Source organism: Oncorhynchus clarkii, chromosome 28, assembly GCF_045791955.1.
Source record: "Oncorhynchus clarkii lewisi isolate Uvic-CL-2024 chromosome 28, UVic_Ocla_1.0, whole genome shotgun sequence".
In the NCBI taxonomy this organism is placed as follows: Eukaryota; Metazoa; Chordata; class Actinopteri; order Salmoniformes; family Salmonidae; genus Oncorhynchus; species Oncorhynchus clarkii.
The window spans coordinates 9,361,448-9,376,457 of record NC_092174.1 but is presented as its reverse complement, the minus strand read 5'-3'; the positions used below and the strand labels follow the sequence as shown (position 1 = coordinate 9,376,457).

General features: G+C 43.7%; 1 protein-coding gene across 1 annotated transcript in view; it reads right to left on the bottom strand.

Annotated features, from left to right (window-relative positions):
* Window positions 1-15,010, bottom strand: part of LOC139387069 (eph receptor B3a) — a 48,951-nt gene that overhangs the window by 18,347 nt on the left and 15,594 nt on the right. Inside the window, exons 3-9 of the mRNA XM_071133054.1 lie at window positions 11,409-12,081; window positions 6,684-6,839; window positions 3,204-3,539; window positions 2,562-2,686; window positions 1,729-1,885; window positions 718-826; window positions 406-458 (exon numbers count right to left, since the gene is read on the bottom strand). Of these exons, the coding sequence (XP_070989155.1) occupies window positions 406-458; window positions 718-826; window positions 1,729-1,885; window positions 2,562-2,686; window positions 3,204-3,539; window positions 6,684-6,839; window positions 11,409-12,081 (1,609 nt within the window). The remainder of the gene's footprint in view (window positions 1-405; window positions 459-717; window positions 827-1,728; window positions 1,886-2,561; window positions 2,687-3,203; window positions 3,540-6,683; window positions 6,840-11,408; window positions 12,082-15,010) is intronic.

Here is a 15,010-nt window from a genome sequence, read left to right as displayed (position 1 = left end):
CATACAACCCCGTGCCCCCAACACACACATACAACCCGCTTCCCCCAACACACACACACACACAACCCCCTGCCCCCAACACACACACATACAACCCTCTTCCCCCAACACACATACAACCCCGTGCCCCCAACACACACATACAACCCGCTTCCCCCAACACACACACACACACAACCCCCTGCCCCCAACACACACACATACAACCCTCTTCCCCCAACACACACACAACCCCCTGCCGCCAACACACACCCCCTCCCCCAGTGCTCACCGTACCGCTGCTGCACAAATACCCAACACCCTCCCCAAACACACACTCACAAAAGCACAACCCCCTGCCCCAAAGATACACACATATACAACCCGCTCCCCCAACACACACACACACTCTCCCCCAGTGCTCACCGTACTGCTGCAGCTTCTCTGTGTACTCCAGCTCCGAACCACTGTGTTGCTTCCTGCAAACAAGGACCACACACGCACAATCTCATTCGTATGATCAATCCTCATTCCTGGCTGGCACTCCACAGGCTGCTTTCAAATAACAAGCGGATGATAACAGATTGTATTCAGACAGTCGGGATTGGAAGAATGGAACAATGCTAAGGTTGGCTTAAGCCTTTCTACGGGCTTTTCAGGATTCAAGAAGTTGCCAAATAATGACCAAAAAGGCCTGTGTTAGATAAATAGATACATATAAAAAATAAAAAAACTTACCTAGAGCAAACTATGGCCATGACCACAATGGCAACAATGACCACTAGACCGGCCGACGCCGAGCCCACGATGAGCGGCAGCTGGTCCTGCACCGATTTCTGAGGGTCACCTGAGGAATAAAAAAACAATGATAAACAAACAATAAACACTTGAAATGTCACTGAGGAATTCTTTTTAAAAAACAGCTAGTGAAATATGGAAGCGGATTCATGCCAAAACAAAATAAATGGGATGTGAATTGTATTACAATCTGTGTTTAGTTTTTAATTTAGACACAAGGTTAGCGGCCTTGTGGTTAGTGTCCGCCCTGCGATTGGAAGGTTGGGAGTTTGATCCCCGGCCAGTGCGTCTCTGCTTGGCACTCAGCATTGAATCAGATTGGGGTTAAGGCCTTGCGATAGACTAGCGTCCTGCACATCAAGCTGCCTCACGCTACAGAAACAGGAGACTGGCTGCTGCTCCTAGAAGCCAAGCCTTGTGCAAGGCTACTTACTTATTCCAAAAAGCTATGTACTCTGGTAGAAAAAGAAAACACGCATATTGAAAAACACGACATTTTATTTCAATGTTTGTACATGTATTAATCCTGCATTAATCTGCTTCTGTAATAGACTGTAGAAATATCACACAGCCATTAAGAGCAATTCTTTTTATTTTAAAACAGACAACTTCTTCAAATGGCTTCTTCAGTGTTCTTTCACTACTTGGGTGGATTGTACTTATTAAAGTGAACATAGAAAAGCTTTGAAACACCGGTGAAAAAAAACATGAAAGGCATTAGCAATGGTGGAGGATACTGATAAACAGTGAAGGGAGAGAGAGAGAGACAGAAAGAGGAGGAGAAAAAGACAATGAACTAGTGAAGGCAGAAAAGGAAGAGAGACAGAGGAAAAGTAAGAGGCACAGAGACAGATGGGGAGGAAGAGCTCGACACAGTGCACAGAGTGAAAGAATGAGACAACGAAGGAGCACAGGAGGAGGAGGAGGAGAGAGAGAGAGAGAAATGCTTACTGTGTATGGAGGTGCTGAAGTCCATAGGGATACTGTAGTGTCCGTAGCCAGCCACAGTGCGAGCCCGGACCTGGACAACGTAGGGAGTGGCAGCCCTCAGTCCCTCCACACGGGTTGAGCTGTGCTGGGCCGTCACCGTGTGTGACATGGCCTGGCCCTACGGAACACATCAATCAATCAACCAATCGAACAAATGTACTTATGAAACCCTTTTAACATCAGCAGTTGTCACATGATTTTACAGTAACACAGCTTAGATGGAAATCAGAGGCAGACTGACAAGGAAAACTCCATAGAAGCAAGAAAACCTTGAGGAACCCCGACAACACATGGATTAGAATCGAATAAATGCTAAATGATTTTTCTTTAAAAAAAAAGGGACAGCATTCACTTGATGTAGTTGAGTTAATTTGGTTCATAGTCTTTTCTATATGAGCAGCATGTCTATGTCCATCGGGTACATGATGCTGATGCTGCTGAAGAAAACAATACACATCTGCATCAAGTGAACCTGTGAAATGCCAAAAACAACCCAGCTACATCAGACAAAAGATGCAATATTTACTTTTCAAACATATTTTGTACAATTGTTTTCTTTCCAGTGACTCTTCAAACTTAAGGTACAGAGTAAATGTTTCCCAATGTAAATCATGGTTGAATCAGAGAACAGTGAGCCTGGTCCCAGATGCGTTTGTGCTGTATAGTCAACACCTATGAGTGGGCTATACAGCACAAACAGATCTGGGACCAGGTTAGAGGCTGGGGAAAAGGCAATCGGAGTGGGCTATACAGCACAAACAGATCTGGGACCAGGCTATAAAACAGTGTCTTACCCTTTCGTAGTACTTAATCTCGTAATCCAGGATGACCCCGTTGGGTTTCTCTGGGGGAAGCCAGGACAGGCTGAGGGTGTCTGACGTTGACTTCATCAGGTGCACTGTGGGTATTGCTGACGGTGCTGTGATTGGACAACAAAAGAGGCTGATGTAAATAAGTAAAAAGAAATGCAAGCGTTCATGTTGAATATGTTAAGAGCATTTTTGTTCCACTGCATAAATGAAATTAGCAAAGTCTTCATCGAGCGTTGTTTACGGTTATCTGACTTCTTACCATGACATTTATCTGACCATTCTCCATGACATTTCAGTTGATTGATTTGGTACTAAGCTGAAATGACACACACTGAGGCCATAAACTCACACAAAGCACCAGTCCTGAGAACAAGATGAGACGGTAGAAAGTAGATGACTTTGTTGCTGCTAACCTGAGTTGAGTGGTAAAGTTGGTGACCTTGAATGGTGTGTCGTCGTGTAGTCAGAGAGGCGATGTTAAGTGGTAGGTAGCTACTTTACTTACAGTGGTGACCTTGAGTGGTGTGTTGTCGTGTGGTGAGGTGAGAGTGAGTGCCGATATCAATTATTCATGTTGAGTGCTGCTAACGTTAAGCGCTGACAAAGCGTCACGACGATACTAACCGGCCTGGTTGGTGGTGATGTTGACGGTGGCGTATCGCGGTGCGCCGGGGCTCTTCCCAGAGACGCCGTTGACCGCCTGGACCTCAAAGCTGTAGCGGGTGTGCGCCTGCAGGTTCCTCACCACCACCTTCTTCTGGGTCAGGCCGAGTCGGCGCGGCGACATGTCCATGTTGTCGTCGCAGCGCGAGCACGGGCTCTGGTCGCGCTGGCACTTCTTACACACCACGTTGTAGATGACGTCGTCCCGCCCGCCGACGTCCAGCGGCTCCTCCCACTCCAGGGCGATCGAGGTCTCGTTCACCGTGGAGATGACGTTCTGAGGTGGCGAGGGCACGGCTGGACAGAAACGCCACATACGGGTTAGTGATGTCCTCTGAACACCGCTTATAGAGGCTAATATTGTAGAACCTCACTGTTAAAACCATAGTCTTCGAACCCCACTCTAAGCATTTATGATTTGCTTACTAAGATACCAATTAGGGCTTATCTTCCTGGGTCCATACAGTTCATACAACTGTCTATTTTCTGGTGGAGAAATATGATCTCCAGCACATACTGAATTGAACAGAAGTCTTCATTTATGTTATACAGTGCCTTGCGAAAGTATTCGGCCCCCTTGAACTTTGCGACCTTTTGCCACATTTCAGACTTCAAACATAAAGATATAAAACTGTATTTTTTTGTGAAGAATCAACAACAAGTGGGACACAATCATGAAGTGGAACGACATTTATTGGATATTTCAAACTTTTTTAACAAATCAAAAACTGAAAAATTGGGCGTGCAAAATTATTCAGCCCCTTTACTTTCAGTGCAGCAAACTCTCTCCAGAAGTTCAGTGAGGATCTCTGAATGATCCAATGTTGACCTAAATGACTAATGATGATAAATACAATCCACCTGTGTGTAATCAAGTCTCCGTATAAATGCACCTGCACTGTGATAGTCTCAGAGGTCCGTTAAAAGCGCAGAGAGCATCATGAAAAACAAGGAACACACCAGGCAGGTCCGAGATACTGTTGTGAAGAAGTTTAAAGCCAGATTTGGATACAAAAAGATTTCCCAAGCTTTAAGCATCCCAAGGAGCACTGTGCAAGCGATAATATTGAAATGGAAGGAGTATCAGACCACTGCAAATCTACCAAGACCTGGCCGTCCCTCTAAACTTTCAGCTCATACAAGGAGAAGACTGATCAGAGATGCAGCCAAGAGGCCCATGATCACTCTGGATGAACTGCAGAGATCTACAGCTGAGGTGGGAGATTCTGTCCATAGGACAACAATCAGTCGTATATTGCACAAATCTGGCCTTTATGGAAGAGTGGCAAGAAGAAAGCCATTTCTTAAAGATATCCATAAAAAGTGTCGTTTAAAGTTTGCCACAAGCCACCTGGGAGACACACCAAACATGTGGAAGAAGGTGCTCTGGTCAGAAACCAAAATTGAACTTTTTGGCAACAATGCAAAACGTTATGTTTGGCGTAAAAGCAACACAGCTGAACACACCATCCCCACTGTCAAACATGGTGGTGGCAGCATCATGGTTTGGGCCTGCTTTTCTTCAGCAGGGACAGGGAAGATGGTTAAAATTAATGGGAAGATGGATGGAGCCAAATACAGGACCATTCTGGAAGAAAACCTGATGGAGTCTGCAAAAGACCTGAGACTGGGACGGAGATTTGTCTTCCAACAAGACAATGATCCAAAACATAAAGCAAAATCTACAATGGAATGGTTCAAAAATAAACATATCCAGGTGTTAGAATGGCCAAGTCAAAGTCCAGACCTGAATCCAATCGAGAATCTGTGGAAAGAACTGAAAACTGCTGTTCACAAATGCTCTCCATCCAACCTCACTGAGCTCAAGCTGTTTTGCAAGGAAGAATGGGAAAAAATGTCAGTCTCTCGATGTGCAAAACTGATAGAGACATACCCCAAGCGACTTACAGCTGTAATCGCAGCAAAAGGTGGCGCTACAAAGTATTAACTTAAGGGGGCTGAATAATTTTGCACGCCCAATTTTTCAGTTTTTGATTTGTTAAAAAAGTTTGAAATATCCAATAAATGTCGTTCCACTTCATGATTGTGTCCCACTTGTTGTTAATTCTTCACAAAAAAATACAGTTTTATATCTTTATGTTTGAAGCCTGAAATGTGGCAAAAGGTCGCAAAGTTCAAGGGGGCCGAATACTTTCGCAAAGGCACTGTATATACCATGTTCATTCCATGCATGACTTCCAACATTATAATTCATGGAACTTAATAAATCATTACCCATTAAATAGCACTTGGGAGTTCATTCCATAAAGTAGAAATATGTTCTGCTATATACATGACGAAATAAATAGCAGGATTCATACAGTGAATATAAACCATATCCAAGCCACGCTTGACTTAAACATCACTATTCATGAAACGTGATTCATTACCCATAAAATAGCGATGATCTGAATTGAAATGATCCGTTGCACAGCGGTGGTGCATAGTGGTGTATACCTATGGAACAGTGTTACTCAATGGAGACGAGTTCTTTAAATAAGAACGGTGTGAAATCGGGGTAAGGTGTGATAAATGCTACAGGGGACAGCTGGAGCAGCAAGCAGAATGTTTCTTTCATCCAGTTACAGAGGCTGGGGGGGAAATATAAACCCAAACCCCTCTCAAAGCCGACTCAGACAACACCTACTACGGCAGCAGCACATGGCGAGGTAATGCTTTCAGAGTGTGTCAGTTCACGCATCTCAACCAACTCAGTTCAGCTCCTCTGCCTGTTCGTCCTAAGTGGAGCTAGTCCCCCCCCCCCTCCCCCCACACACATGCTCTGTCCTATCCAATTAGACTGGCACAGTTTAGAATGTGGCCTCATCTAATTGGGCACAAAGTCTGAAATGCTGGGCTCCCGACATGAGCCCGAGCTGAGCTTTTGAGTACAACACCCTCGACCCCTTGCTAAACATTGTCTGCCAGGCCTGGCACACGCTCTGACAGGCGATAGGGGAAGTATGGAGTCCGAATGGTCTGCGACGATAGTGGCACAGTGGTTTGAAAAGATTTGGACACAAGTGACACAGTCCGAATTTTCTCAACAAGGAGAGTGTGCACGAGTCATAGGGGCTCAGTCACAGTTAATGTATGTTATGCCAGAGGGGGAAAAAAGGCCTTTGGTGTTAGGCTATATCACAATGTCAAAGCAGTGCATGTCTATCACACACATATTGTGATATCTCTGAGAAAAAGGATGATTTCTCTGATAAAGGTGTCTGGAAACAACCGCAGTTGCTCAAGTTAAAACTAAACTGTCTTCACAGACACTTGCACCATGGCGGTTTTCTAAAACTCTCTGGGCCAGTTCCTCAGACAAAGGTTAAGCCTAGTTCTACACTAAATCGCATGGAGAATCTCCCATGCTCAACGGAGAATCTTCATTGAATATCTACGGCCAATGACGACTGCTAATGAAAAAGGGTGAGCTTGACTTACTGGTGCAGGCTGAGTCCGGAGGGTCACTGTCGGCACGGTAGAAGCCATTCTGGCATAGGCAGATGTTGGCACCCCTGGAGCTCGTGCGACTGTTGGGGGGGCAGGGGTAACACGAGCCCTCCCCCTGCTTGTACTTGAATGACCCGGGGGCGCACGCTATATTGGGAAGACAAAAGTGAAAGGGACAGTCAGAACACTGTCAAAGTCAATAAAGCACAACACCAAACCAAGGCCGGCACACATACTACAAATCTCAGTCCGGCTGGGGGTCAAGAATGTTAGAAAGGCCTAACTATTGATATTAGGGCCGTTCTCGTTGAGTTTGAGAGAGCTACTCTGTCCAAATCTTTCAAACCTCTCTTTCGGGGTAAGTTTGAATGGGTGAGGAGCACCTAAACTCTTTATAATGGAAACTTCTAGCATGGGGTGTGAACACAATTGCGATCGTAAACAATGAAGAGAAAAACATTTTCTTTCCCCCTCCCACAAAATTAAAATCACAGTGCAGTTATCACGAAACATATTCTTTGCCGTGTTATAGCCTAACTAGACGATAGGCTATAAAAGCCTGGGGAAAGTTGGGTAATTTAAATAAAACCAGAGAGATAGAGGTGAACTTTAGGCTACTTGGCAAATTTGCAAGACAAGACATTGCGAGATACAGATTACCATGACATATCCACACGTTTCTTTCTGCCTGCCCCCTCCTCTCTCTGCCTCGTTCCGGCTCGTCTGCTCTTTCTCTTCGCTAATGATGCAAGTGTGTGTTCAGTCTTCCGTCTGGTGCGTGTAGAGTATACTAGCATATTCCTTAATGATAGGCCCTGCTTTACTGAAGTTTGCAAGATAAAGCATTCCATTGTGAGATTCAGCTTTTGATTGCCGATAGATAGGCCTGGTGCACGATTCTGACTCTGTCTACCTAGTGGCCGACCTGCCTGTACTGTGCCCGTCCCCTCTTTCTCCCTTGCTTTGGAAGACGCTAACTAATCAGTTTCCTCCGTTCCAAAAGTATCCAAATCGTAGGAGTCGATTCCTTGCGGATTCTAATCTTGGCACTCAGAAATGGGAGTCGACACCAGGATTCGACGTGCAAGGAGTCGATTATTTTGGAGACGACTCTCCACCACCACGTCATTGCTGTTAATGGTTGGGGAAAAATGGCAGAAGAAGGCAAGCGACATCAGCGAAGTCCTACACGGCAATGCTTTGAGAAGTTAAGTGAGAAGGCGGTAAAATGCAACATTTGCGAGGTGGAACTGAGGTACAGTAATGGTAATACAGGTGCAATGCTTAACTATCTGAAATGGACGCACTTTGAAGTCACACGGAATTTATTAACATTTCTTATCGTATTAACGGAAAACCAATACAAAAAAAATTAAACGCTAAGGTTTTTTTCTCTCTCCTCATTTGTCACATCCCTCTAGCTAGTCTGTCAAAGACCTCCATGTCATATCGTCACACTCGACTACCTCAGTCCGTGTGGGGTGGAAATATGTCAGGACACCGTTAGAAACTTCTAGCTAGTCTGTGCAAATCCTTCATACCCTCTCATTTTCATCATAACATATGAGGGGTTTCAATCTATCCCAGAGAGGACTATGGATGACAGGTAAATTGAGAGCGAAAGATGAAGATGGACGGATTACAGTAGATTGTTCCGGTCTGGCTAACAAGGGTGGAGGATACTATTGAAAGTAAGCATACACCTGAATCCATCACTCAGGTGTCTATCTGGGGCTTAGAAGAACACAATTCAAAAACGTGGGTCCGAACACATACAAAGCACCTTGATCATCAATCATATGCAACTATAGGGATGCTGTTTTGCTTCTCTTTGTCAATTCAATCGCCAACGTCATTGACAAAAGTGTCAAGATAAACCAAAAAAGGTCTCAACCTCAAACGGGGTTAAGATTTGCACTAAAAGTCGGGTTAAGGAGGTTTACACTAAGAGGTTGTAAATATCACTTAGAAACTAGACTCTACTTTCACCTTTCTCACATTCCTTAAGTGTGGTGTAAAACCGTGGCTCTGGCTAACATCTGTCTTATCAGCATGGGTGCTCGTAAAAACCTTTCTGGCGAGAGGTTGTGATTAACTAGTCGGGCTAAGTGGTTTTCCAGTTTGATTTTAAGCTAAGTCCTAATTCTCCGGGAATGCCACTTCGTGTGAATTTAGCGAACTTTAAAGTTCCGCATTCTAGCTCAAAAAAACATGCAATAAATAGTTTGGTTAAGATAACATGAAAATGTGTTTTGGATCTCGTAACTCGACTAAGACCTCAGACCCAGATACACTCTTGAAACATTAATCTGATTTATGTTTGTCTTATTATATACTGCACCATCGTTTTCTTTTGTTTGTTTGTTTTGTTTCTCGAGGACAATCACTTGAATCCTCCGCTTTAATCCATTAACCTTGGAGGGAATGCCCATTTGTCTTTCTCTCTCTGATACCGGAAAGTTCTGTGGCCCTCACTGGCCTCTCCCTCTCTACCCCACCTCCCGCTCACCCTCCCTCTCCCCCCACACACCCTCCCTCTCCCCCCACCCCTCCCTCTCTCCTCCCCTCTCTCTCTATCCCTTCTTTCCTCTCCATCCCTCCCTCTCTACAACCCCCCCTTCTCTCTTCATTCCACCTCTCTCTCTCTAGACTGAGGTAACGTCCCTGTGATTAATGGTGAGCGGTGGCAGTGTTGGCTCACGGTGGTCTGAGCGGTGGTAATGAGTGCAGCCGCCTGTAGATGAACTAACGGTGGGGAGACCATACAGGAAATTACACTTCCTCCTCCTCGCCACCGCCCGCCTCCGCCACGCCTGAAGCCTCTGGAGAGCCTTTTATCAGGCGTCGACAACAGGCTTTTAACCTTGAGCCGCCAAATGGCCATAAATGAGCTCTCTGGCGCGTGTTATTCGCCGTTTCTCACGCCCAGGTGAAGAAAGGAGAGAGACGAGGAAGCTTCTCTTTCTTTCTCTGACCGTTCCTCATTTTGGCATGGGCAATCAGCAATTCACAGCTCAATCTCATTGTCCTTCTCTCTCTCTCGCTCCCTCTGTCTGTCTCTCGCTTTATCTCTCCTTCTCCGTCTCACAATATATCTCTCTACCACCTCAATATCTCTTTCTCCTTTACAATCTCTGTCTCTCCCTCACACAATATTCTCTCTCACAATCTATCTCCCACTATCTTCCTTTCTCTCCTCACTATCTTTTTCCCTTTCACTATCTCATTCTCCCTCTCCCTCCGATCCCCCCCTCTCTCAATATTTGTATGCTGCTGCTCTCCGCAACAGCTCATTAATGCAAACTCTCCACCCTCCTTCACCCTTCATTCATGCGCCACACAATACATACAGAGGGTGGAGTAGACTGTGTGACTTGAATTGAGCATTAAAAAACCCAGGCTTTGGCTAAGCATTAAAAACCAGGCTTTAGTTAAGCATTAAAAACCAGGCTTAAGCATTAAAAACCAGGCTTTGGCTAAGCATTAAAAACCAGGCTTTGGTTAAGCATTAAAAACCAGGCTGTAGTTAAGCATTAAAAACCAGGCTTTAGTTAAGCTCTTGAAGCTAGGGGGCACTATTTTTATGTTTGGAAAAATAATGTTCCCAAAGTAAACAGCCTATTTCTCAGGACCAGATGCTAGAATAAGCATAATTGCATAATTGACATATTAGGATAGAAAACACTCTAAAGTTTCCAAAACTGTCAACATTTTGTCTGTGAGTTAAACAGAACTGATTTTGCAGGCTAAAACCTGAGGAAAATCCAATCAGGAAGTGCCCCTGTTTTTGAAACCTCTCTGTTGTTATGCCTATTGCCCATTTAAAGGGATATCAACCAGATTCCTTTTTCTATGGCTTCCCTAAGGTGTCAACAGCCTTTAGACATAGTTTCAGGCTTTTATTTTGAAGAATGAATGTGAACGACCACATTGCATAAGTGGAGAGGTGGGCGCAAAAGAGAAAGGCGGCCATTGTTACTCCCGGTCCTAGTGAAAAGCCAACTGTCCCGGTTGATATATTATCGAATATATATATATGAAAAACACCCTGAGGATTGATTATAAAAAACGTTTGACATTTTTCTGTTGACATTATGGATATAATTTGGAATTTTTGTCTGCGTTGTCGTGACCGCTCTTTCCGGTGGATTCCTGGGCATAACGCACCAAACTAACGGAGGTATTTGGATATAAAAAATATCTTTATGGAACAAAAGGAACATTTGTTGTCTAACTGGGAGTCTCGTGAGTGAAAACATCCGAAGATCATCAAAGGTAAACGATTAATTTGATTGCTTTTCTGATTTTCGTGAAGAAAAAAAAAACAGGCTTTAGTTAAGCATTAAAAACCAGGCTTTAGTTAAACTCTTGAAGCTAGGGGGCACTATTTTTATGTTTGGAAAAATAATGTTCCCAAAGTAAACAGCCTATTTCTCAGGACCAGATGCTAGAATAAGCATATAATTGACATATTAGGATAGAAAACACTCTAAAGTTTCCAAAACTTTCTGTGAGTTAAACAGAACTGATTTTGCAGGCTAAAACCTGAGGAAAATCCAATCAGGAAGTGCCCCTGTTTTTGAAACCTCTCTGTTGTTATGCATCCCTATTGCCCATTTAAAGGGATATCAACATTAAAAAACAGGCTTTAGTTAAACATTAAAAACCAGGCTTTAGTTCAAAGTAAAAACAGGCACCTATAGACTAAAAACTCACCCTGGCACTGTGTGTCGGCCATAGCAGGCTCAAAACCCGGCATGCAGGTACAAGACCCCACGGGAACCATCCACTCCCCATCCCCGTTGCAGTATAGCTTAAGAGGGACGGACAACTCCTGCGCGTTAGACACACACGCCCCCGGGGCGATGACCAAGGAGGTGGCCTCGGCCCCTGTGGCCGTCTCGGGGAAGACGGCGAAGTTTGCGATGGTCGTCGAGCACTTCTTGAAGAAAACCCGCACGGATATCAAGGACATACAAGCCCCCAGGTCCTGAAAGGCCAGGTAGAAGCCGGCCTTGGAAATAGGGCCAAAGCTTCTCACTTTGGTGTTGATCCTGCCTGCCTCGAGCAAGGAAAAACTCTCATCAGGGGCAATGGTGTCAACTTTGACATAAGGGGTCTCCCTCCACAAGGGACTACTTTCCGTAGCGGTATCGCCATCAGACTCGTAGTAGAAGAGGTTAAAGGTCTCCTTGCAGGAGCCGGGGATGTTGGGAATACTGGCACAGTCACGGACGGAGAACTTGAGCTCCACGTAGACGCGCAGCACGCCCTTACGGGGGATGAAGTCCGTCCTCAGCCAATTGTTCTGGTTGGGTTCGCGCACATTGCACACCTGGTATGTCCTGATAGGACTCATTGAATCGTCGTAGCCACTCACCTCCTCCCACTGCAGGAAAACAGACAAACAATGTTACTAGTGAAGAGAACTGTAGATATCATCAGACCTGGGTTCAAATAGTATTTATTTTATTTCAAATAGTTTAGCTGCGTTTGGTTGAGCTTGCTTGAACCAATGCAATAGTGCCAAACATACAAACCCTACTCATCTGGCACTCGAGACAGGCTCTAACATGCAAAGCCTTTGAAAGAAAACAAATACTAATTGAACCTAGGTATTCATATAATCATAGTATAATTGCACAGGAAAGGTAGCAATCAGAATGTCCTTCCTAGGAAATGTTGGTTCTCCAAATGCTACAATAATTTAGTAAGTGCTGATATTGAAAGAGATTATAGGGCCTATTTTTAATGAGTTCTGCCATTTCTAATGTCAAATCGTGTATAATGCAAACAGTTCATTATTTACTAAAGGGGCAATTCAAATGCAATGTCCTCTTTCTGGTTGCATCATGGAGGTGTTATGGTGTATAGTGTAATACTTGAATTAATAGACTGGCTGTTTATTTGCTCAAATCACTGAACACAACAGGCGCTTGCTTATTAGAGACCGGCTTCTATTTGAGCCAGGCGTCTATTTCCCTAATGCACACAGCTTTTGCTCATTTGAATAGTTAATTGATAAGTTCCAGCATTCACGTCCAGCATTTTAATACATTTCTTCATTTCCTTCAATAATGTGTTATCATTTACACACTGTGTCACATTTTATTTAGTCTTAGTATGCCTCTATTTCAACCCCCAAAATGTTTTTCTTTCACAGAGCAATTGTTTTCGTGTTTGACCATACATTTTCGTCAGTTCTTACTTTTGCCGTTAGAGGGCGATCGGAAGATTTCTGGGGGTGTGTACTCCCCAAAGTTGTTGACTGTTTTTATGCTTGCCTGTTAGCTAGAAGTTCTCAGCGGTTTGCAACCAATGGCTAGCAGTTTCTTACTTGTGATGAAAACGGATGATTGACATAATCTTTTCGAGACGTTACTGAATTATTTCATGCAACAAATCAAACGTTACAACTCATAAACAAGTCATGGTAATTCATGGTTACTGCATAAAAAAATTCATTTAGACCCGGTGTTTATTTGAAACAGGTGTTTGTGTGTTGAAATGTGTGCCGTTGCTCGGCTATTAAAAGGGACAGGCGGCTATTTGAGACTCAGCGTTTGATTGAAGTTTTACGGTACTTTACGATTCAAGTGGTATATTTCAAGTGGAACATTTCCAAGCCTACTCTTCAAAGCCGTGAGAAGTATTTTTAGCATGCTATGAAACGTGGTCAGTATACCTCATTGAGTGAAGCAGTCAATTAATTATTTCACAGCACTTAGCTTCAACAACGGTCTAACGATGATATGGTTCTCTACAGTCAGCAAATAAACCATTTACACCAGTTCATATCCCCAGATATTCTACACCAAATATATTCTACAATATAGGCATGACTACCTATAGGAAATATTCAAAGAGCTATCTATTACAGGATTAAATCCATGATTAACCATGATCCATGATTAACTGGGTTATTAACATATTTTTGCCTAAGGAATAAATCACCTTTTCCAAGAAGTTAATCTTTTGATTCTAACAACTCAACCTGAATAATTCATTTCCATTCTTAATGAGGGCTCCAAACATTGATCAATTCAACAAGAGGAACAGAATGCATAATTCCATATTTGGCAGAGCACGCACGCATGCAATTTATTCCAAAACGATGAGTCCAGGAGTCAGCGTTCTACACCATAAATCAAGTGCAACACGTCGCAGCAGCAATACCTCACAAATATGATAATTGCACCCGGACAGAACGTATGGGCTTGTCACGCATTTTGAGAGGGCCGCCTTGCCCTAATGACATATGACTTCTTGGGGTGCAAAGACATTCGGTGTGAGTCTGCAGAAAGGCCTGAAAAGAATGGACTGCCGAAGATTGTTGCCATGGTAACCCATCGGTTTCATCGACTGACTTTGCGCTCACGTACAAAAGACAAATTACACTGCCCGGGAGTGGGGAAGGTCTGTCAAGCTGTTAGCCTAGGGGTCAAATATATGTTGTTTTATTTTCTCACTATTTCTATGGGGGATATGATCGGCTGAAATATTCATTCCCAGTTGTAATTTGCTATTGGCTTCTTCCACTTTAAGAGAAATACAGTACAAGTCAAAAGTTTGGACACTCATTCAAGGGTTTTTCATTATTTTTTACTATTTTCTACATTGTAGAATAATAGTGAAGACATCAAAACTATGACATAACACAAATGGAATCATGTATTAACCAAAAAAGTGTTAAACAAATCTAAATATTTTATATTTGAGATTCTTCAAAGTAGCCACCCTTTGCCTTGATGACAGCTTTGCACAATCTTGGCATTCTCTCAACCAACTTCACCTGGAATGCCTTTCCAACCATCTTGAAGGAGTTTACACATACGCTGAGCACTTGTTGGCTGCTTTTCCTTCACTTTGCGGTCCGACTCATCCCAAACCATTTCAAATAGATTGAGGTCGGAGATTGTGGAGGCCAAGTCATCTGATTCAGCACTCTATCAATCTTCTTATTGGTCAAATAACCCTTACACAGCCTGGAGGTGTTGGGTCATTGTTCTGTTGAAAAACAAAATGATAGCCCCACTAAGCGCAAACCAGATGGGATGGCATATTGCTGCAGAATGCTGTGGTAGCCATGCTGATCAAATGTGCCTTGAATTCTACATAAATCACCAACAGTATCACCAGCAAAGCACCCCCACACTATCACACCTCCTCCTCCATGCTTCACGGTGGGAACTACACATGTATCACACATCATCTGTTAAACTACTCTGCTCTTTGAACCAAATATCTTTTACTCTTTGAACCAAATATCTCAAATTTGGACTCATCAGACCAAAGGACAGATTTCCACTGGTCTAATA